Raw genomic sequence first — 22,019 nt, 5'->3', positions numbered from 1 at the left:
CAGTCTTTGTACGTTATGTATGATCTTCTTGATATTCTTATTAGCAGTCTCCACGGCGCCGTTCGTCTTTGGCCGGTACGGAGAAGAGTCATGGTGCTTTATTTTGAACCGCGTGTAGAGTTCAGTTTAGTACCATTATCAGTGATAACTCTCTCAGGAGACAGCAGGTTTCTCAAGTAGATATTTGATAGAATCCATCTTAGAAATCAATAAAGTGGTATGATTCAACATAGACTGTCTTAGTCGGCGAACAGCCTAGGCCAAAGCGTAGCAAGCTTTCTCGAGCCGTGAGTATCCTGTTTCACAGTCGGTACCTTTTGCTAAGGCAGTGTATGACATGCTCTTTTCGACCAGACTCGTCATGTTGCCCCAGCCCACCTTATTGAATTTTCTAACACGGCCAAATACATGATTAGAGGTCTTCCTTCAACTGGTAGCATTAGAATTGGAGGTTCTTGGAGATATTTCTTGATTTTGTCATTCATCATTCCATACCATCTCTTGATTTTTCTTTTTTGGTAATTTGAAGATGGGTTTGCAGGTAGCAGTCAAATGTGGGATGAATCGGGCAATGTAATTCGAGTGCCCCAAGAAACCTCTGACTTCTTTCTTGTCTGTTTCAGTATCCATTGCAATTTCAATTGATTCCTCCTGCGGCTGTATGGTCTTTTCTTCTTGTAGTAACAGTCTGACAAGTTCACCAGGGACTTCACAATCTTCCTCGCTTCCATCCTCGGCTTGGTAGATCGGATTTTCAAAGTCATAATGAACAGTAGCAGAACTATTATCAACAGGATCCAGAGTGGATATGGATCGGAAAACTGTTACGTGCGTGTGTGCAAGAAAACATAGCTTGTTTTGAAAAAAATGACAGGAAAGATAAAGAGCGCAATATTTGAATGCAAAAAGTCCATTGATTTATTGAATATGAATATGCTTATGAAAATGACAAACCCCTAAAATTAGCTATTATGCCCCGGGTATAGACACAATGCTTTTGAAATACTAAAATAGCAATAACAATTACTCCCGACTAAAGGAAATCGGGATAGTGTCTTCAGCCTTCCAATTATTGAGTCCGTCACCAATTATTGGGTAGACCCAGCTATCCAGGTCGCAATCGCTATCAGTATCCTCCACAGCATTGACAGTCTTGTCATGATTAGGCAGAGGGGCAGTGATGACATTAGGAGTCTCTGGAGGCTCGAACTCAATTTCCCCAGCGTCGATCATATCCTGAATTTTGTTCTTCAACAACCAACAATCGTTTGTATCGTGTCCGGGGCTATCGGAGTGATATGCACACCTGGCATTGGGATTATAACGAGGCGAAGTAGTGTTGACATTTGCAGGAGGACCTCTGAGAGTGATTAAGTTTACCTTTAGCATACTTTGCAGTGCTTGTGCTAAAGTCATATTGAGCTTGGTAAACTGCCTTCTTGGTCTGTCTGGTCTTTGCTGGAAGTTTTGAGCTGGCGGGGCGGCAATTGTAACTGCCCCAACAGTATGGTCACGATTCTTCTTGTTATGCTTCCTTTCACTGTACACAGCATTTGATTCATTCTTTCCCTGATAGGACCTTTTGGTGCTTGCAGAAGTAGTTGCCTGTATCTTTCCGCTTCGAATGCCGCTCTCTACCCGTTCACCTGTCAGTATAAGTTCAGTGAAACCTGATGAAGAACTTCCCAGTAGATGGCTGTAGAATGGGCCAGTCAGTGTACCCATGAACATGTCCACTAACTCTCGATCAGTCATAGGGGGTTTGACTCTGCCAGCCAAATCTCTCCATTTCTGAGCATACTCTTTGAAGCTTTCTTTAGATCCCATGGCCATATTCTGCAACTGTAGCCGGGTAGGTGCTAACTCAGAGTTGTACTGGTACTGCTTGTAGAAGGCTGTCGCTAAATCAGTCCAGGTGCGGATGTCAGCGCTCTCGAGCTGATAATACCATTCCAACTGTGTGCCAGACAGGCTCTCTTGGAAGAAATGGATCCATAGCTTCCTGTCAGTGGTATGCGGCTGAATCTTTCTCACATAAGCTCTCAGATGCATCTGAGGACAGGACGCACCATCGTACTTAGTGAAAGTGGGGATTTTGAATTTGCGAGGAATGGTCACATCGGAGACCAGACCCAAACTTTCGAAATCCAGACCGGGCGCCTTCTGACCCTCCATAGCTAGCATACGTTCTTCCAGCAACTTGTACTTATCATCTCTTGGAGAGTACTGTTCATTTTCATAATCTTCATCGTCGTCCTCAGGGTTGAAGAGATCGACATTCTCCTCTTCTGAATCAATTTCCGCCCCCTCTTCTGGACCATTCGGGATTCCAAATTTGATTCCCGTAGCCTGTCCTTTACGCCTTCTGCCCGGGTTAATGAAGCTCACAGCTTTCTTGTCCTTCTTCTTTTCGGCCAAAAGAGCCTTCAGTTCCTCCTGCCCCTTGGATAAGCTTAGCATCATCTCCTTGAATTGAGCATTCTGAGTATGGAGATCCTTGACAGTTTATTCGAGATCCATTTTTCTGTTTGGAGGAAAACCGTGAGAACATTGATCCCTTTAGAGTACCTGTGATGCTATGTTATGCTATGCAATGCATGAAATGTTTTCAAGGCCTTTTGGAATTTAACTTTGCATAAACTACCGAAAAGGGAAACTTTTTTTTTTTTTTTTTTTTTTTTTTTTTTTTTTTTTTTTTCATACAGAACAGAGCAAAGTTAAACCCCTAAGTCCTTGAAATGGTTAGTTCAATGTCATGATGTTATGATGTTATGAGGTTAAATAAATAACAAGCACAAACAAGTCACACAACCATCATTCCTAGGTTTTAAGGCTTGCATGAGTTCCATAGGTAAGTACCCTCCCCACTGCAGTTTGGTTGGTTCAACCTGTCCTAGAATAGTAACTGGGTTCTAGAAGGATCTCAGATCATCGACCTTTCTTTGGGTCCACTTCAGTGCAACACCAAGTGGTTGACCGAAGCTTTCCTAAAGTCCAATCTCAAAGAGTGTAGCATCGAGTATCAACCAACCTCAGTCGGAACCGAAGCCAGTTATCTCACTACTTTCTAATGGCTAGGATGAGTCAATTAGGGTTCTAAAGGTCTGGTTAATGCTTTGATGACACCACGCGGAAGCCAAATTTTTCCTCAAATAACATGAGGAACATCAGGACAACCAAAGTGTCACATTAACCGTAGCTATCATTTTGACCATTCCAGTATACGCCGGATAGTCGCGATGATCTATTGCTACTTACCTAAGGTACACTAGATCCGGGTGTAGGATCTTTCACTCAAAGCCCCCTTAAAAGAAGGAATAATAAAACATAAATGATTTTTTTTTTTTTTTTAAGATGGACCTCTCTTTGTAGTCCCCAGCAGAGTCGCCAGTTCTGTCATACGGTGAACTGACTTGGGGTATTTTGCTTTTTATCGCAATGTCGCGGTTAGCAAGAGTCGCCACCGACTTTTCTTTTATCCCATAAGGAAAGGCGGAAAAGAACAGGAAAGACCTTAATTTAGATTCTTAGGTTCGGGAGGTACTTTATACAAAGGGAAGGTGTTAGGCACCCTTCGTATCCATGGTTATCCATGGGCTCTTAATTGCTCAATCATTTATGTTTTCTTTGTTTGAAAAAAGTGGTTGAGAAATGTATGAAAAATGTTTTGAAAATGAGAATTTAACTTTGTAATGATTCTTGCATGAATGTATACAAAGTGGTTATCTCGTTTAATTTAGAAAATAGTTTAGAAAAATATAACTCGGCAATGATCCTAGTACGGATGTATGCTAAGTGGTGATTTTCCAAAAGAAGACGTTTGAAAGGTGCGAGGTGCGAAAAGTATATTTTTTAGGTTATGACTGAGCAATTAAGGTTATACCTGTCCGAGGTCTTTCCGGGCATTTCCCATCCTCATGAGGGTAAAACTGTCCTTACTATTGAGAAGTAAGTGGTTTTATCCTGGGGATGTTGAAGGGTCATCGTAGGGTCATCGATCGGTCATTGAAGGCAACAGTTGTAAGGATACCTTAGCATTCGAAGGGACGATCATCATTTAACCGTAGGCTACACCGAAGGGTCTTCGAGGGACAAAATCGTATTTTCGAAGGCAACATCCGAGGGACCATAATTTATTTTATGATGATTTAACCGAAGGGTCTTTGCTAAGGGCATCCCCACATTCGCGGGACATGACCGTTATACCGTAGTACCGTAAGGCAGCAAAAGAAAGAGGTCCAAGATCACTTATTTAAAGGTCATATTTAAAGTCAATTAAGTAATTAAGTCCATACTAAAATCAATGCATTAAAATTAATATATTAAAATTAAGACATTAAAATTAACACATTAAAATTAATTAGGCCACTTAGGGCGAGTCTCCACAAGGGTATCCCACAAATAAAGTGGAAGACCTAAACAGCAATCTTTTCCTGGGACATATGAACCTTTGCAAAATTCAGCAAACGGGTTAGAATACCAAATCAGGGTGCAATCGAGAGTTGCACCAAAGTAATCGGTAAACAAAGCATGGTTATGATAAAACAGGTCAGATGGGCAAAGATCAAAATAGGACGAAGAACAGCGGCATCCATTACAACAATTCAAAGTATCCAGGCATACTTAAGTTACATGCAAAGCCTCAAATATATTTATGAATCTCAATTATGATATCACATGTGAATTAGGAACATAAAGCGATAATAGTAACGCAAACCTGTTTGCAATTGAGTCGCAACCTTGAATTGGCCGATCGGATAGAATTGAGCGGAGGTGACCTTGCTGCCGCCGTAAGATTAGATTCGGTAAAAAGGCACACAATAGTTTCCGTTGTAGAAACTATTGTGCGAAAAGAATTAACTAAATACCAAAAGGGAATCCCGGAATTGCAAAAGAAATAGTGTAGCACTTGTAAAACACAATGCCTAAGCTACTGGAAAAGAAGAAAAAATGCAAAGGCGAAAACGGCAAAGGAAAAAAGAATCTCGGAAAAAGCCCCCTCCTTTTAGGTTTTCAAGGTGGCTATTTATATTGGTGTCGTTAGGTCATGCCTGCTGCCAAAAAGGTCTTCAACACGTACGTGGATATAGGGCCCAACGGATCTTCAAGTCTCCGAAGCATTATCTGCGCCCAAAAAGTAGGGGAATGGTGTGACGTTCGTCACACCATGTGTGACGCCCGTCACAGGGGTGTGCGAGGCGTGACGCTCGTCACAGCCTCTGTGACGCTCGTCACAGATGCCACACCCGTGTTCTTGTACTTTGGGTTGGGCTTTGCTGTTTGGATCGTTTTCTTTCCTTTTTGCACCCCTTTTCCTCCGTTTCCAAATAAACCACTTTCATATTATCACTAGGTGAGCGTGTAGCGAGTAGGCCAATTTGGGTCATTCGCGAGCTGGGCCTTTGTTCCTTTAAGTGTCATAAAGTGAGTCGGAGTGCCCTGAAATGTCTTGAAATACTAATGGGCAAATTTTGGGGTATGACAGATAGTTGAATATGTATTTCAAGAGCTTATTGCGTGTCGGAGTACCGATACATTTAAGCAAATATCTGAAATAAAAAAAAGCATCTGAAGTTGGCGGCTGCAACTGTAACACCCCGAAAAAAATAAGATAATTATTTAATTTAAGTTAATATTATATTTATTAATTTAATTAAAATAATTGGAATTATTGGATTATTATTATTATTATTATTGGAATAATAATTATTGGAAAATATATAAGTTGGAAATAAGGAAAAAGAGTTCCATTTTTGGTAAAGAGGGTTTTACGTGAAAAGCAGAGAAGCGGCTGAAAAAAAGAAAAGGGCAAAGAGCAGAGCAAGAGGAAGAAGGTTGGAGAAGAGAAAAGCTTGAAGCTTAAAGATTCGCCGGATTAATTCAGGTAAGGGGGGTTTATCGTCATTTAATGGGTATTATAGATTAACATGTAATGGGTAGTGATAAACCGTTGAATTGACCCTAATTGGGATGATGAGTGCTGAAAATTTGTGATGAATAAACTGTGTTTAAGCTGTGATTGAATCGGTAATTGTGTGAGTCGTGATTCCCCGAGCGTATCGCTTTTTACGGAATTGGAATCGGAGGTCCGGAAGTCCTCCAACGGCGGAAAATGCGGAGAATTCTGCATTCTGCTTCGTGTTAGCGCAGGAACAGCTTTCTGTCTTGCGTTAACCGGTTAACCCAGGGCGTTAACCGGTTAACACTGTTGTGAGTTGTGGAAATATTGTTGTTCTGTCTGCGTTAACCGGTTAACCCAGGGCGTTAACCGGTTAACACTGTTGAGTTTTGCCAGAAAGCGTGTTCTGTCTGCGTTAACCGGTTAACCCAGGGCGTTAACCGGTTAACACTGTGGGAAAAGAGAAAAAAAATTGATAATTGAATCTTGTGTACGTTTTGGAATGGAATTATATAGTACTTAGTTTATGTCAAAGTTGATTATAAGTTGATTATGTTGAAAACATTGTTGTGTTGCTATTATTATCCGGTTGTCGGAATTTAAAGTCGTGTATGTCAAAGTTGATTATAAGTTGATTATGTTGAAGACATTGTTGTATTGCTATTGTTATCATGTTGTCGGAATTCATATGCATTAAGTCGGAGCTTTGCTCACACCACGTTGGCCTGGATTGGCAAAAGTTGAAAGTTGAAGGCTTAAGCCTTGATGCCTCGTTAAATTGGCAAATTTTAAGTTGGGAGTTTTACTCCAAATGGTACCACATGCATGACGAGTCGAGTCTCATTAGAGTTGCATTTTGTTGGTTTGTTGTATGAGTATTTAATTTAATTGAGCAGTGGTGCTTGTGTTGATATTGAGTATGACGTTTGAGTTGATGTGCCGTTACTGAATGTGTGATGTGATTAGGGTGATTAATGTGTCAAATTACTTAACATGACATGATAATTTATAATGCTTTTTATATCGATTGAGGAACTCACCCTTACAACTATTTTTTCAGGTAACGAGCAGTGATTGAGTAGAAGCTAGTGTTTGGAGTCTAGTGTAGTCTCCTTAGTGGGTCATGCTCTGATAGATGTAACATCGGGACGGGATGTTTTACCTTGTTGAATAATTTTACATGTAATGTGTTACATGTTTTGCATGATTGATTTGATTTCTATTCCGCTGCGTATTGTGTAAATGCTTTATGTTTTGAATTAATGATAGAGCATGACAGTTATTATGATGAATGGTGTGAAATGATTGTGTGACACCCTTAATTGCATAATTACTCTGATTGATATATTGTTATTCTAATTAAATATTTGGGGTATTTTAGACGGGTGTTACATTAGTGGTATCAGAGCAGGTTGGTCTGTCCGGCCAGTTGTCGTGTCGTTACTGTCTAACAATTGTGTATTGTTACTAATCTAACTTTTAAGTTGTGTTGTGGTGATAAGTTGAAATGGCTGGAAGGAATGACGCTGCAATGGCTGCCACAATGCAAGCGATGGCACAAGCTGTGCAGAACTTGCCAAATGCTGGTGGAGATGCTGGATCACGTAGCTTGGCGACTTTTCAAAGAGAGAATCCGCCGGTGTTTAAAGGGAAGCATGATCCAGATGCAGCCTTGGGATGGTTGAAAGAGATCGAGAGAATCTTCCGTGTTATGGATTTCACTCCAGCTCAGAAGGTTCGGTATGGTACTCACATGCTAGCAGTCGAAGCTGATGACTGGTGGCTAGAGACTCACGAGAGGTTGACCGTGGCAGGTGAAGTCATTACTTGGGATGTATTCCGTAGGGAATTCATGAGAAAGTATTATCCGGAGGATGTCCGTGGTAAGAAAGAAATTGAGTTCCTTGAGCTGAAGCAAGGAAACTTGTCTGTCACTGATTATGCTGTAAAATTTGTGGAGTTGTCCAAATTTTATCCTCATTACACTGGTGCTGGTGCTGAATTTTCAAAGTGCATCAAGTTTGAGAACGGACTGCGCTCTGAAATTAAGAAGGCTGTTGGGTATCAGAAGATACACATTTTTACTGAATTGGTGGATAGCTGCAGGATATTTGAAGAAGACAATAATGCTCATTACAAGATTGTCAGTGACCGCAGGGGCAAGCAACATCAAAATCGTGGCAAGCCGTATGATGCTCCAGTGGGAAAAGGGAAACAAGGAGCTGCTCCGGCTCAGAGGACTAGTAGGGGAGGTGCTCCTGCTGGTGTAGTTTGCTTCAAATGTGGTCAGGCTGGTCATAAGAGTAATGTATGCACTGCTGAAGTAAAGAGGTGTTTTCGCTGTGGTAAGACTGGCCATGCAATAGCTGATTGCAAGCACAAGGAAATGATTTGTTTTAATTGTGGCGAAGAAGGGCATATTGGAAGTCAGTGTCAGAAGCCAAAGAAATCTCAAACTGGAAAGGTGTTCGCATTGACCGGAACTCAAACCTCCAGTGAGGACAGACTTATCCGAGGTACATGTTTCATAAATGGTACTCCTTTAATTACTATTATTGATACCGGTGCTACACACTGTTTTATTTCTGCTAACTGTGCTCGAAGACTGGGTTTAAAATTGTCCGCTTTGGATGGTGAATTGATTGTTGAGACCCCAGCTAAGGGATCAATAACTACTTCCTTGGTGTGTTTAAATTGTCCTTTGTCGATCTTCGATAAAGATTTCTATGTTGATTTAGTATGTTTGCCGTTGGGTGAGATGGATGTAATTCTTGGTATGAACTGGTTGGAGTATAATTATGTTCATATAAATTGTCATCATAAGTCGGTAAGGTTTTCCACTCCTGAAGAGGAAGGAGTTGACTTATTACCTTTCAGAGAATTGCGAAAATTGATGAAAGAGGGAGCTCAGATGTTTTCTTTGATGGCGACGTTGTCGGTTGAGAGTAAAGCTAAGATAGAGGAACTGTTAGTGGTGAAAGAATTCCCTGAAGTTTTTCCTGATGAAATTCCTAGTGTGCCGCCAGAGAGGGAAGTTAAATTTACTATTGATCTGGTGCCTGGTACTAGGCCTGTTTCGATGGCACCGTATAGAATGTCGGCATCTGAATTGTGTGAATTAAAGAAGCAATTGGAAGACTTACTTGAGAAGATGTTTATAAGACCAAGTGTGTCACCGTGGGGAGCTCCAGTGTTGCTAGTAAAGAAGAAAGATGGTAGTATGAGGCTTTGTGAAATTCTAGTTATCAGACTTTGGATGTCACACTGGTTGTTATGACATCCAATTCTGCACAGACAGGGATTATGCAGAACTTAACAGTAAGTGCAGTAAATAACACAAGTAATTGTTCACCCAGTTCAGTCCAACATGACCTACATCTGGGGGCTACCAAGCCAGGGAGGAAATCCACTATTAGTAGTATCAATTCAAAGCTAAACTCACCCGTTTACAACTTATCACTTAATCCCTACCCAATGCAATTTCAATCTTAACCTAAGATCAGAGTTCCTACTCACTCCCCCTCAATCACCTCAGTGATATTAAAGACACTTTGAAGTCACACTTCAAAAACAACTCTTGATTATGCTTCACAGCTTAAATCAAGATACACAGCACTCACGCTTAAAAGCTTTGAGTGACACAACACTTACAACTCAATGAACACCCTATGCCAAAGCAATCATCTACTTGATAATGGCTTGGCTTACAAGATACGTCTAATACAAGACTCACAAAATACAGCAGTGAAGTATGATGGACACACTGACTCTTCACGCTTTAAAATCCCCGAGACTGAATGAAGGAATGCCTTCCTTTTTATATTGCAGCACCTGGGCTTTTGCACCTGTATTTTCCTGAATTTTAGGTCACACAAGTTCCCTCAAATTCAACATTTAGGTTGCTAACAAATAGGCTATTTGTTAGGTTCATTGAATGTAGCTTGGTTGTTGATTTCCTGGATTTTCTCTCAACTGTTGAATCCCTAAAGAATAGCCTGAGAAAAAGCTGAAACAGAAAACTGAACAACCTACAATTTAGCATATGCTGTCAGGCACGAATGTCACGACATTCAGCTTGACATCAAGGTCCATATGCTGAGTCTGTTTTTCCAGAAAACAGACTGTACAATTTGCTGACCTGTACATGATCAAAATGACCATACTACAGTAACAGCTTACATTAATAAATGTCAAAGTGTCCAACTTAACATTTATACATTTGGCCTTAAGTTAGTTCTGTTATTCTCTTAAAGAACAAACTAAGTTTTATGCTGAAGTATAGCAGAACACCACTCTGCCTAATCTCCAGTAGCTGCTGTCAATGATGAATGTCACAACATCCAGTTTGACATTCAGTCAGTAGGCCTTATGCCAGGTCTGGTTCTTCCTTGATAACCAGACTGCAAATGAATACTAAGTTCTAACAGAACTTCTGTTCCTTAGTATCTGTTGACAGGTATGAATGTCATAGCATTCAATAATCCTGTGTTAGCTAGTCCTGCAGTAACTACAATGTAGTCACATATACATGTCATGACATCAGTCAAGACATTAGTGTTTTACCATATAATGCAGCCAATTAAACACCTACAAACTCCCCCTTTGGCAAATTTTTGGCTAAAACACTTTGATCCCCATAACAGAGTTCATGGCAGCGGAATACTACTAGCTAATACACTCAGAGTGGCAGCACACTCACACACATGGAAGTTAAATAAAAACTTCACATAGCAGCACACACATATTAGAAGTTGCACCTAAACTTCAACATCAGCTGCAGGGGGGGAATCTTCAGATCTGTCATGAGAGTCTGTTGTAGAGACCCACTCTGTTTGTCAGGGGTATTGGTGGTTATTACTCCCCCTTTTTGTCACAAATGTTGCCAAAGCCAACAACATAGTCAGAGCACAATGACAGAGTTCTAGACTTGGTTTTACTTCACAGTTTCAACCAAGTAAACATCCACTTGATCTTGCTTCACAGCTTCGATCAAGTGATCACCCACTTTTGCTTTACAGTAGGTACCACCATATCAGATGCCATGATTTTGTTTCTGACATCCAGAATCACTCCTGCATGAACAGCATCCTTGAACTCCTGCAGGTACAGTGGCCTTCTCTCTGTAGGGTGTCTCCTTACCCTCTTGTATCCACCCTTGTTGCAAGCAGCATAGCTATGATCTGTTGACCAATCATAGCCTAGTACAAATTGTTTAATAGTCAGAGATATTAAACAATTTATCCCAAACATCAGTGGTTGCTATAAGGTCTCAGAGAGACATATTCCCAGTTTGCTCCTTAAGTTTTCAAACTGAGTAGCATCCAGAGCCTTTGTAAATATGTCAGCCAGTTGAAGATCCGTGGCTACATGTTCCAAAGTGATCACCTTGTCTTCCACCAGATCTCTGATGAAGTGGTGCCTAATGTCAATATGTTTGGTCCTGCTATGTTGGATGGGATTCTTGGAGATGTTGATGGCACTGAGATTATCACAGAACAATGTCATAACATTTTGAGTGACATTGTACTCAGTGAGCATTTGTTTCATCCAAACCAGTTGGGAGCAACTGCTTCCAGCAGCTATGTATTCAGCCTCTGCAGTGGACAGAGAGACACAGTTCTGCTTCTTGCTGAACCACGATATGAGGTTTTCTCCTAAGAAGAAACATCCACCTGATGTGCTTTTTCTGTCATCAGCACTTCCAGCCCAATCAGCATCACAGTACCCAGATAGGACAGGCTTAGACCCATGTGAATACAGCATCCCATAGTCACACGTCCCATTGATGTACGTGAGAATCCTTTTGACTTGATTCAAGTGGCTCACCTTGGGCTCTGCTTGGTATCTGGCACACACTCCAACTGCATAGGAAATGTCAGGTCTACTTGCAGTTAGATACAGCAGACTACCTATCATGCTTCTGTACAGGCATTGATCAACACTAGGCCCTCCATCATCTTTGGTTAACTTCAGATGAGTAGGAGCAGGAGTCCTCTTGTGCCTGGCATGATCCATACCAAACTTCTTAACTATGTTCTTGGCATACTTGCTTTGGGAGAGAAACATAGAGTCCTCCATTTGGTTTACTTGCATTCCAAGGAAATAGGTCAGTTCTCCCACTAGACTCATTTCAAACTCAGACTGCATCTGGTGAACAAATTTTTAACCATTTGTTCTGACATTCCACCAAAGACTATATCATCAACATAGATTTGAGCTATCATGATTTTGCCTTCTTCATCCTTCACAAACAAGGTTTTATCTATGCCACCCTTTCTGTATCCATTTGAGGTCAGAAATTCGGTTAACCTTTCATACCAAGCTCTGGGTGCTTGCTTCAACCCATACAAGGCTTTCTTCAACTTGTATACATGCTCAGGTTGGTTAGGATCACAGAACCCTTTGGGTTGTTCCACATAGACTTCTTCATTCAGGTAGCCATTCAAGAATGCACTCTTCACATCCATTTGGAACAGCTTAAACTTCAGGATGCATGCTACCCCCAACAGCAATCTGATGGACTCAAGTCTAGCCACAGGAGCAAATGTCTCATCAAAGTCTACTCCTTCAACTTGAGTGTATCCTTGAGCTACTAGTCTTGCTTTATTTCTAGTAATTACTCCTTTCTCATCAGATTTGTTTTTGTAGATCCACTTGGTACCAATGATGTTGGACCCTTCAGGTCTTGGAACCAGCTCCCATACTTCATGCCTTGTGAACTGCTCGAGTTCCTCTTGCATGGCAATGATCCAGTATTCATCAGTCAGGGCTTCTTTCACATTCTTTGGTTCAACCTTGGAAACAAAGCAGGAATTTGAGTTTATTCCTCTTGACCTGGTAGTTACACCACTGGTGGGATCCCCTATGATAAGATCCTTAGGGTGGTCTTTCTGAATTCTGATAGGTGGCACTTTGGTGGGTGCTTCTACTTCACATTCAGGAGAAGGTTCCTGTACTTCTTCAGGCTTGACTGGACTGTCAGTTGGACTGTCAAGGAATGTTTCAACATCCTCCATGACATCGGTTCCTTCCTCTTTATCATCCACAATGACATTTATGGACTTCATCAGGACATTGGTCCTGTAGTTGAACACTCTATAGGCTCTGCTGTTAGTGGAGTATCCCAGAAATACGCCTTCATCACTTTTGGGATCTAGCTTCCTTCTCTGTTCACGATCTGTGAGAATGTAGCATTTACTTCCAAAAATATGAAAGTACTTCACAGTGGGTTTTCTGCCCTTCCATATTTCATACAGAGTGGAGGAGGTTCCTTTTCTCAAGGTGACTCTGTTGTGAACATAGCACGCGGTATTCATTGCTTCAGCCCAAAAGTGCATAGGGAGCTTCTTTGCATGAATCATTGCTCTGGCAGATTCTTGAATAGTTCTATTTTTTCTTTCAACTATTCCATTCTGCTGAGGAGTTATAGGGGAGGAGAACTCATGGCTTATTCCTTCAGATGAGCAAAACTCATCAAACTTGGAATTCTTGAATTCAGTACCATGATCACTTCTAATCCGGACCACACAACTGTCCTTTTCCCTTTGAAGTCTTATGCACAGATCTTTGAAGACATCAAATGTATCTGACTTCTCTCTGATGAAGCTTATCCACGTGTATCTGGAATGGTCATCAACCACCACGTAGGCATACTTCTTCCCACCAAGACTTTCAACCTGCATAGGTCCCATTAGGTCCATGTGCAGCAGCTCCAGAACTCTGGAGGTTGTGGAATGTCCCAGCTTTGGGTGTGACATCTTGGTTTGCTTGCCCATTTGGCATTCTCCACAGACTCTTCCTTCATCAATCAAAAGCTTTGGCATTCCTCTGACTGCTTCCTTGGATATGATCTTCTTCATTCCCCGCAAGTGGAGATGTCCAAGTCTTCTATGCCACAGCTTCACCTCCTGTTCTTCCTTGGCTGAGGAGCATGTTGTGGAAAAGTTAGAGAGATCAGGTTCCCACAGGTAGCAGTTGTCTTTGGACCTGGTTCCTCTCATAACTTCCTGATTGTCACCATTTGTCACAATGCACAGCTCCTTAGTAAACTGAACATGAAAACCTTGATCACACAGCTGACTTATGCTGATGAGGTTTGCAGTTAGTCCTCTTACTAACAGCACATTGTTCAGTTTTGGCACTCCAGAACAGTCCAGTTTGCCCACACCTCTTATTTTTCCTTTGGCACCATCACCAAAAGTCACATAGCTGGTGGTGTGAGGTTGAATATCTACCAGTAGATTTTCCATACCAGTCATATGTCTTGAGCATCCACTGTCAAAGTACCAGTCTTCTCTGGAAGAAGCCCTTAGGGCAGTGTGTGCTATCCTAGCATACCATTGTTGCTTCTTAATGGGAACACATCGCTTACGTGTTTTATGCTTAGGTCTGACAGGTGAGGCTCTGTTAGGGAAGCCATGAATCCAGTAGCAGAAGGCTTTTATATGACCAAGCCTGCCACAGTGGTGACACCTCCAATTCTGGTATTTCCTCTTCTGATGATCATTCATCCTAGCTCCTTGATGTTGAGACATTGGCTTTGACATCTGTTTGAACTTCTGAACTCTAGCCTTTGGGCGTTTGTGTTCAGTTCTTTTTCCAAATCCTAGCCCAGATTTGGTTCCAGACTGCTGTCCCACCTTTAGAATTTCTTCCAAGGTGTCAGTTCCCTTATTCATCATTCTGATGGATTTGGTCATCTGGTTCAGCTTGGAGGTCAGAAGGGCTATCTCATCATTTAGCCCCTCTATGGCAGACAGTTGCTTCTGTCTCTCATCTTCCAGTTCCTTGATGAGTTTCTTCTGCTTTTCTCCTTGTGCACGCACTTCTGCACTGGTGGTACACAGCTTCTTATATGCTGCAGCAAGTTCATCAAATGTCAGCTCATCTGCACTTGTGTCATCTTCAGAGACACACACACTGGTTAGTGCAGTGACATGTTTGGCAGATTCTCCTTCAGATTCACTTTCAGAATCTCCTTCAGACCATGTGATAGCTAGCCCCTTATTTTGCAATTTGAGGTAAGTAGGGCATTCAGCTCTGACGTGTCCATACCCTTCACAGCCATGACACTGGATTCCCTTCCCATGGTTGAACTTCTCCTCAGAAGTTGATCTTTTCTTAATGTCAGACGGGATGTTCTTGACATTAGGTCTACCTCTTTGATCAATCTTCTTCATGAACTTGTTGAATTGCCTCCCAAGCATGGCTAAGGCTTCTGATATACTTTCATCACCTCCTGTATATCCTTCTTCTGACTCCTCTTCAGCATTTGATATAAAGGCTATGCTTTTCTTCTTCTCAGCATACTCACCTAAGCCCATTTCAAAGGTTTGGAGAGAACCAATGAGCTCATCTACCTTCATATTGCTGATGTCCTGAGCCTCCTCTATGGCAGTGACCTTCATAGCAAACCTCTTAGGCAAGGACCTGAGAATCTTTCTTACAAGTTTCTCTTCAGTCATTTTCTCACCTAGTCCACCAGAGGTGTTTGCAATTTCAAGAATATTCATGTGAAAGTCATGAATAGTCTCATCCTCTTTCATCCTCAGATTTTCAAACTTGGTTGTCAACATCTGAAGTTTGGACATCTTCACCTTGGAAGTACCTTCATGAGTTACCTTGAGGGTATCCCAAACTTCCTTAGCTAGTTCACAATGGTGCACCAGCCTGAAGATGTTCTTAGTGATTCCATTGAACAGTGCATTCAAGGCTTTGGAGTTTCCAAGAGCTAATGCCTCTTGTTCCTTGTCCCAATCTTCTTCGGGAATCTGCACACTGACTCCATCTTCATCAGTCCTCGTTGGTTGTTCCCATCCCTTGTTGACAGCTCTCCAGACTTTGCTGTCTAGAGACCTTAAGAAGGCTATCATGCGAGGCTTCCAGTCATCATAATTAGATCCATCCAACATGGGTGGTCTGTTTGAGTGTCCTAAATCCTTGTCCATGGTACTAGAAAGTAACTTCCCTAGATCTCACCCAGAACTTCACAGGCAGGGTGCCTGCTCTGATGCCAATTGAAATTCTAGTTATCAGACTTTGGATGTCACACTGGTTGTTATGACATCCAATTCTGCACAGACAGGGATTATGCAGAACTTAACAGTAAGTGCAGTAAATAACACAAGTAATTGTTCACCCAGTTCAGTCCAACATGACCTACATCTGGGGGCTACCAAGCCAGGGAGGAAATCCACTATTAGTAGTATCAATTCAAAGCTAAACTCACCCGTTTACAACTTATCACTTAATCCCTACCCAATGCAATTTCAATCTTAACCTAAGATCAGAGTTCCTACTCACTCCCCCTCAATCACCTCAGTGATATTAAAGACACTTTGAAGTCACACTTCAAAAACAACTCTTGATTATGCTTCACAGCTTAAATCAAGATACACAGCACTCACGCTTAAAAGCTTTGAGTGACACAACACTTACAACTCAATGAACACCCTATGCCAAAGCAATCATCTACTTGATAATGGCTTGGCTTACAAGATACGTCTAATACAAGACTCACAAAATACAGCAGTGAAGTATGATGGACACACTGACTCTTCACGCTTCAAAATCCCCGAGACTGAATGAAGGAATGCCTTCCTTTTTATATTGCAGCACCTGGGCTTTTGCACCTGTATTTTCCTGAATTTTAGGTCACACAAGTTCCCTCAAATTCAACATTTAGGTTGCTAACAAATAGGCTATTTGTTAGGTTCATTGAATGTAGCTTGGTTGTTGATTTCCTGGATTTTCTCTCAGCTGTTGAATCCCTAAAGAATAGCCTGAGAAAAAGCTGAAACAGAAAACTGAACAACCTACAATTTAGCATATGCTGTCAAGCACGAATGTCACGACATTCAGCTTGACATCAAGGTCCATATGCTGAGTCTGTTTTTCCAGAAAACAGACTGTACAATTTGCTGACCTGTACATGATCAAAATGACCATACTACAGTAACAGCTTACATTAATAAATGTCAAAGTGTCCAACTTAACATTTATACATTTGGCCTTAAGTTAGTTCTGTTATTCTCTTGAAGAACAAACTAAGTTTTATGCTGAAGTATAGCAGAACACCACTCTGCCTAATCTCCAGTAGCTGTTGTCAATGATGAATGTCACAACATCCAGTTTGACATTCAGTCAGTAGGCCTTATGCCAGGTCTGGTTCTTCCTTGATAACCAGACTGCAAATGAATACTAAGTTCTAACAGAACTTCTGTTCCTTAGTATCTGTTGACAGGTATGAATGTCACAGCATTCAATAATCCTGTGTTAGCTAGTCCTGCAGTAACTACAATGTAGTCACATATACATGTCATGACATCAGTCAAGACATTAGTGTTTTACCATATAATGCAGCCAATTAAACACCTACAACTGATCCTTCTCTTTTATGGCATTTAAGATTAGGCCACATTTCAAATAGTGGTTTACAACTTATTTCCAAAAATTTCCCTTTTGTACCAAGTAAGAATCATATGTCACCTTGTGATTCTTGTCATTTTGCTAAACAAAAGAAATTACCTTTTCCAAAAAGTATATCAAAATCTCTTGCACCTTTTGATATTTTACATGCTAATTTATGGGGTCCATATTCTACTATTTCTTACTTTGGTTGATGATTACTCACGGTTTACTTGGGTTATATTTCTTAAAACAAAGGATGAAACCAAAAAGAGTCTCATTAACTTCGTTGCCTTTATTGAAAATCAATTTCACACAACTTTAAAGTGTCTTAGGTCAGATAATGGCACTGAATTTGCCATGGGAGATTTCTTATCTTCTAAAGGCATAATTCATCAAAAGTCTTGTGTTGAAACACCTCAACAAAATGGGATTGTTGAAAGAAAGCATCAACATATCCTTAATGTGGCTAGGTCTCTTTCTTTCCATTCCAATCTCCCTTTAACCATGTGGAATTTTAGTGTTCAACATGCTGTTCATATCATAAATAGACTTCCTAGTCCACTTCTCAATCTCAAATGTCCTTACGAATTACTTTACAAGCAACCTCCATCTCTTGTCCATCTTAAAGTTTTTGGTTGTTTGAGCTATGCAACTACCTTACAAGCTCATAGAACCAAATTTGATTCTAGAGCTAGAAAGGTTGTTTTTTTAGGATTTAAGGATGGTACTAAGGGATATATCCTCTATGATCTAAGTTCACATGATATTTTTGTTTCTAGAAATGTGTTTTCTATGAAACATATTTTCCTTTCCAAAACTCTAAACCTGTTCATAATGCCTCTGGTTTTTCTAAGCCTATACCATCAAATTTTGTTCTTGATGATCCTGTTTCTAGTACACCTGATTCCTTACCCTTACTTGTCATGATAGAACCTGATTGTACCTCTCCTAACTCTGTTAACATAGAACATGATCCTATTGTATCATCTCCAACATCTTCCAGCCACACACCTTTATCCGCATCTTCTCATGATAGTCCTAATCTTACTCCTCTACCTTCTCATGATAATCTTCGAAAGTCTACTAGAACAATCATTCGTCCTAGTTACTTAGAAGATTATCATTGTTACTCTACTACAGGTTCTGCTAATAATAATAATTTGTATCCCAATTATCCACTTTCATCTGTTCTTTCTTATGACAATTGTGCTCCAGAATATAGATCTTTTTGTTGTTCAATTTCTGCTATTATTGAACCTAAAACTTTTAACCAAGCTTCTAAACTTGATTGTTGGAGAAAAGCCATGGATGCTGAGTTATTCGCACTTGATGAAAACAAAACTTGGTCAGTAGTTGATCTCCCTCGTGGAAAAACTCCAATTGGATGTAAATGGGTGTACAAAATAAAGTATCATGCAAATGGTTCCATTGAGAGATACAAGGCTAGATTAGTTGCAAAAGGGTATCACCAAATGGAAGGAATCGACTATTTTGATACTTTCTCTCCTGTAGCTAAAATAACTACTGTTAGACTTTTGCTAGCATTAGCATCAATTAAAGGTTGGGATCTTGAGTAATTAGATGTTAACAATGCATTCCTTCATGGTGATTTAAACGAGGAAGTATATATGTCATTACCTCCTGGTTATCCTTTAATCACTGGCTCTAATAAGGTTTGTAAATTGCATAAATCCCTTTATGGATTAAAGCAAGCCAGTAGACAATGGTATTCCAAATTATCTTCTGCACTCATCTCTTGGGATACAAAAAATGTGTTTCTGATCACTCTTTATACACCAAGTCTACTAATAGTGAATTTACTGCAGTATTAATATATGTGGATGATATAGTATTAGCTGGAAATTCTTCTCAAGAAATTCAAGTTGTTAAACATTTTCTAGATCAGAAATTCAAAATCAAAAGACCTTGGAAAACTTAGGTATTTTTGGGACTTGAGATTGCAAGGTCTCCCAAGGGTATTTTTGTTAATCAAAGAAAGTATACCCTTGAATTATTGCAAGATGTTGGTCTTTTGGCAACAAAATCATCTAAAATTCCTTTCAATCCAACTACCAAACTGTCTAGTACTGATGGTGCTCTTTTAGAGGATCCTTCATCTTATAGAAGACTCATAGGAAGACTTCTTTATTTGACCAATACCAGACCTGATATTCATTTTCTGTACAACACTTGAGTCAATTTGTTTCTAAGCCTCTGGTTCCTCATTATGCAGCTGCTACTACAATTTTGAAGTATCTTAAATCTGCCCCTGCAAAAGGTTTATTTTTCCCTGTTTCTAGTTCTTTAAAACTGACTGGATATGCAGATTCTGATTGGGCAAGATGTCATGAAACTAGAAAATCAATTACTGGTTATTGCGTGTTTATTGGTTCCTCGTTAATTTCCTGGAAATCAAAGAAGCAGAATACTGTTTCAAGATCCTCCACTGAAGCAGAATATAGGGCACTAGCTTCCCTCACTTCTGAAATTCAATGGTTTGCAGTACTTATTTCAAGATCTCAAAATACAATTCTCAAATCCCGCATCAGTTTCTTGTGACAGCAAATCTGCCATTTATTTGGCTCACAATCCCACTTTTCATGAAAGAAGTAAGCACATTAAGCTAGATTGTCATATTATTAGAGAGAAGATTCAGTCACAGCTCATACACTTACTGTCTGTACCAAGCAGCTCTCAAATAGCAGACATGTTCACCAAGCCTCTACACTTTCCAAAAAAAATTTTTTCTGTCCAAGTTGAATCTATGTTCAATCCATAGTCCAACTTGAGGGGAGATATTAATGTACATAATTATATTGTAACTGTCATATCTTTTATATTCCCTCATATTATTAGTATTTCCCCATACTATTAGTATTCCCTTTATTCATAGGAGTATATATATGAGCCTAGATCTTGTATAAAGATATAACTTTTTGCTCTGCTAAATAATGAAAAGTTCTTTTATTTTATCTTATTCTCTCTTAACAAGAACAAAGAAATAAATTGATGACTTCTCTAAAATTTAGAAATTACAGCATTTGATTGATGCTTCGGTTATAGCTAATTACACCAATAAAATTGCAATAGAAAAGAAATATCAAAATCTTTAGATATAAAATTACAGCATTTGATTGTTCCCCGGATTAATCGGTAATAGAATTAGATACCGAGTTTTCAAAAACCAACTTCACACATTGTAGAGCCCTTTGCGGATGAAGATAATTCCATTTTTATTTGGTCTTTTACTTTCATATCTACATTGTAATTATACTTAATTTCATAGTCTTTAGTATTTTTGAATTTTGAAAAATATATTTTGCAAATTGGAGCTCAGATTCGGTGCCTCTACAATATGCAAGACAACATGTTCTCAGGTGCAACGAAAGACAGTTTGGAACAGTTGGTGGATCCTTCCAACTTGGTCATTTATCTCGTCTTGATCTTCACAACCCTGTCAAACAATCATACAACTTTTTATTCAAACATTAAAATACACGAAATTATACTTAAAAAAGAAAAAATAGTAATTGAAACATCATCAAAACCTTTACGAATAAACTTTGAAGTTTGTGGCATTGTTCAAGCATTTGTTGCAACCAACCCCACATATTAAAGAAAAGTTTAAGTTTCACATGTGTCAGATTATGAAACATGGGAAGTTTAGTACAACATATCAATTGTTCCTGCACGAGTTACACAAGACACTACATTAGAAAATATGTATTGACATCAAAATTCACGCTACAATGACTGCAATCACAACTCGTGATACCTGTTCCATATATAGATTCTCCACATTACGAACCAAATTAACAGGAATAATGTAATCTTCAAAAGAAATTCTTGCTTTGATTAAACTAGGTAATAAGCCGTCAAACTCTTTCTCTGGAACAAATGAATCCTTAAGTATATACAAAAATTTGGTTTGCAGCTCCTTAAGTATTTTACAACCAGACAGAAGTTTAACAACCAATTCATGCCGTTCGAAACTCATTCTCTTTAAATGAAGAATTTTAAGAACAGGAAAATCCACTTGATGAGAAAAACCATTCACTATTATTCCTTTCAACTTAAGAACCTTAAGGGTCTTGCAACTAAGAATACTAGATGGTAATTTCATGTCATTGTGAATGTTAAGATTCTCTATTCCTCGATTCATTACATAGGAAACAAATAGAGTAACATCACGTTGGGTTTGAATTGGACACCAGTAGTTGCAATTGAAACGTAACGAAAGGATTGGAAGTTCACTTTTTCGTAAGAGCATCAATTTGTGTACAGAATATCCATGGTAGGTCATGTCTTGGAAGGATTTGCAGTCGAAGTCTAGAGTGAGGACTGAAAGCCATAGTGATTTCCATCTCTTAGAGAGGATGCTTGTGGTTGCAGCATGTTTCGTTGGAAGAAAAGAAAGAATGTGACAGAGAATTGAATCGTGAAACTCACTGATTCTATCTGCCATTATCTCTGTCCTAAGTATCACCATAGTAGGGAAGATCACATGCCGTTATTATTAGTAGGGTTTTGAGAAAATGTTATTTAGGGTTTTTTATTGTTTCAAAACCAAACTAAAATTCAATTAATTGTGCCTAAAATTTTAACCAAAAACTATACCTTGCACCCCTATATTTTTTTAATGAATGTGTTACTGTTTAAATAAAAAAATAATTTTTTTTTGATATTTTATATTATATTTTGAAAAAATATA

At 39.6% G+C, this 22,019-nt stretch overlaps 2 protein-coding genes across 2 annotated transcripts; one reads left to right on the top strand and one right to left on the bottom strand.

Annotated features, from left to right (window-relative positions):
• Positions 1-19,031: 19,031 nt before the first annotated feature.
• LOC127081538 (uncharacterized mitochondrial protein AtMg00810-like) lies at positions 19,032-20,421 on the top strand. The gene is made up of 3 exons (XM_051021787.1): positions 19,032-19,190; positions 19,520-19,810; positions 20,347-20,421. The coding sequence occupies exons 1-3, from the start codon at positions 19,032-19,034 to the stop codon at positions 20,419-20,421; spliced, it is 525 nt and encodes a 174-aa protein (XP_050877744.1).
• A 260-nt stretch (positions 20,422-20,681) lies between these two features.
• Positions 20,682-21,797, bottom strand: LOC127081537 (F-box/FBD/LRR-repeat protein At4g26340-like). Its single transcript, XM_051021786.1, has 3 exons — positions 21,084-21,797; positions 20,857-20,994; positions 20,682-20,762 (listed from the first exon to the last, which is right to left on the bottom strand). The coding sequence occupies exons 1-3, from the start codon at positions 21,795-21,797 to the stop codon at positions 20,682-20,684; spliced, it is 933 nt and encodes a 310-aa protein (XP_050877743.1).
• Positions 21,798-22,019: the final 222 nt, after the last annotated feature.

Source organism: Lathyrus oleraceus, chromosome 5 (assembly GCF_024323335.1).
Source record: "Lathyrus oleraceus cultivar Zhongwan6 chromosome 5, CAAS_Psat_ZW6_1.0, whole genome shotgun sequence".
Classification (NCBI taxonomy): domain Eukaryota; kingdom Viridiplantae; phylum Streptophyta; class Magnoliopsida; order Fabales; family Fabaceae; genus Lathyrus; species Lathyrus oleraceus.
This window is presented reverse-complemented; position numbering and strand designations above follow the sequence as displayed.

Bases quoted from the DNA above. Each gene is read 5' to 3' on its own strand.
- LOC127081537 (XM_051021786.1), bottom strand. From the start codon at position 21,797: ATGGTGATACTTAGGACAGAGATAATGGCAGATAGAATCAGTGAGTTT. The intron at 20,995-21,083 runs GTATCACGAGTT...TAACTCGTGCAG, and splicing joins AGAATCTATATATGGAACAG to GAACAATTGATATGTTGTAC. The intron at 20,763-20,856 runs GTTTTGATGATG...ATTGTTTGACAG, and splicing joins TTCAAAGTTTATTCGTAAAG to GGTTGTGAAGATCAAGACGA.
- LOC127081538 (XM_051021787.1), top strand. From the start codon at position 19,032: ATGGTATTCCAAATTATCTTCTGCACTCATCTCTTGGGATACAAAAAA. The intron at 19,191-19,519 runs GTTGTTAAACAT...TTTGTTTCTAAG, and splicing joins ATTCTTCTCAAGAAATTCAA to CCTCTGGTTCCTCATTATGC. The intron at 19,811-20,346 runs GTACTTATTTCA...TAGAAATTACAG, and splicing joins CTGAAATTCAATGGTTTGCA to CATTTGATTGATGCTTCGGT.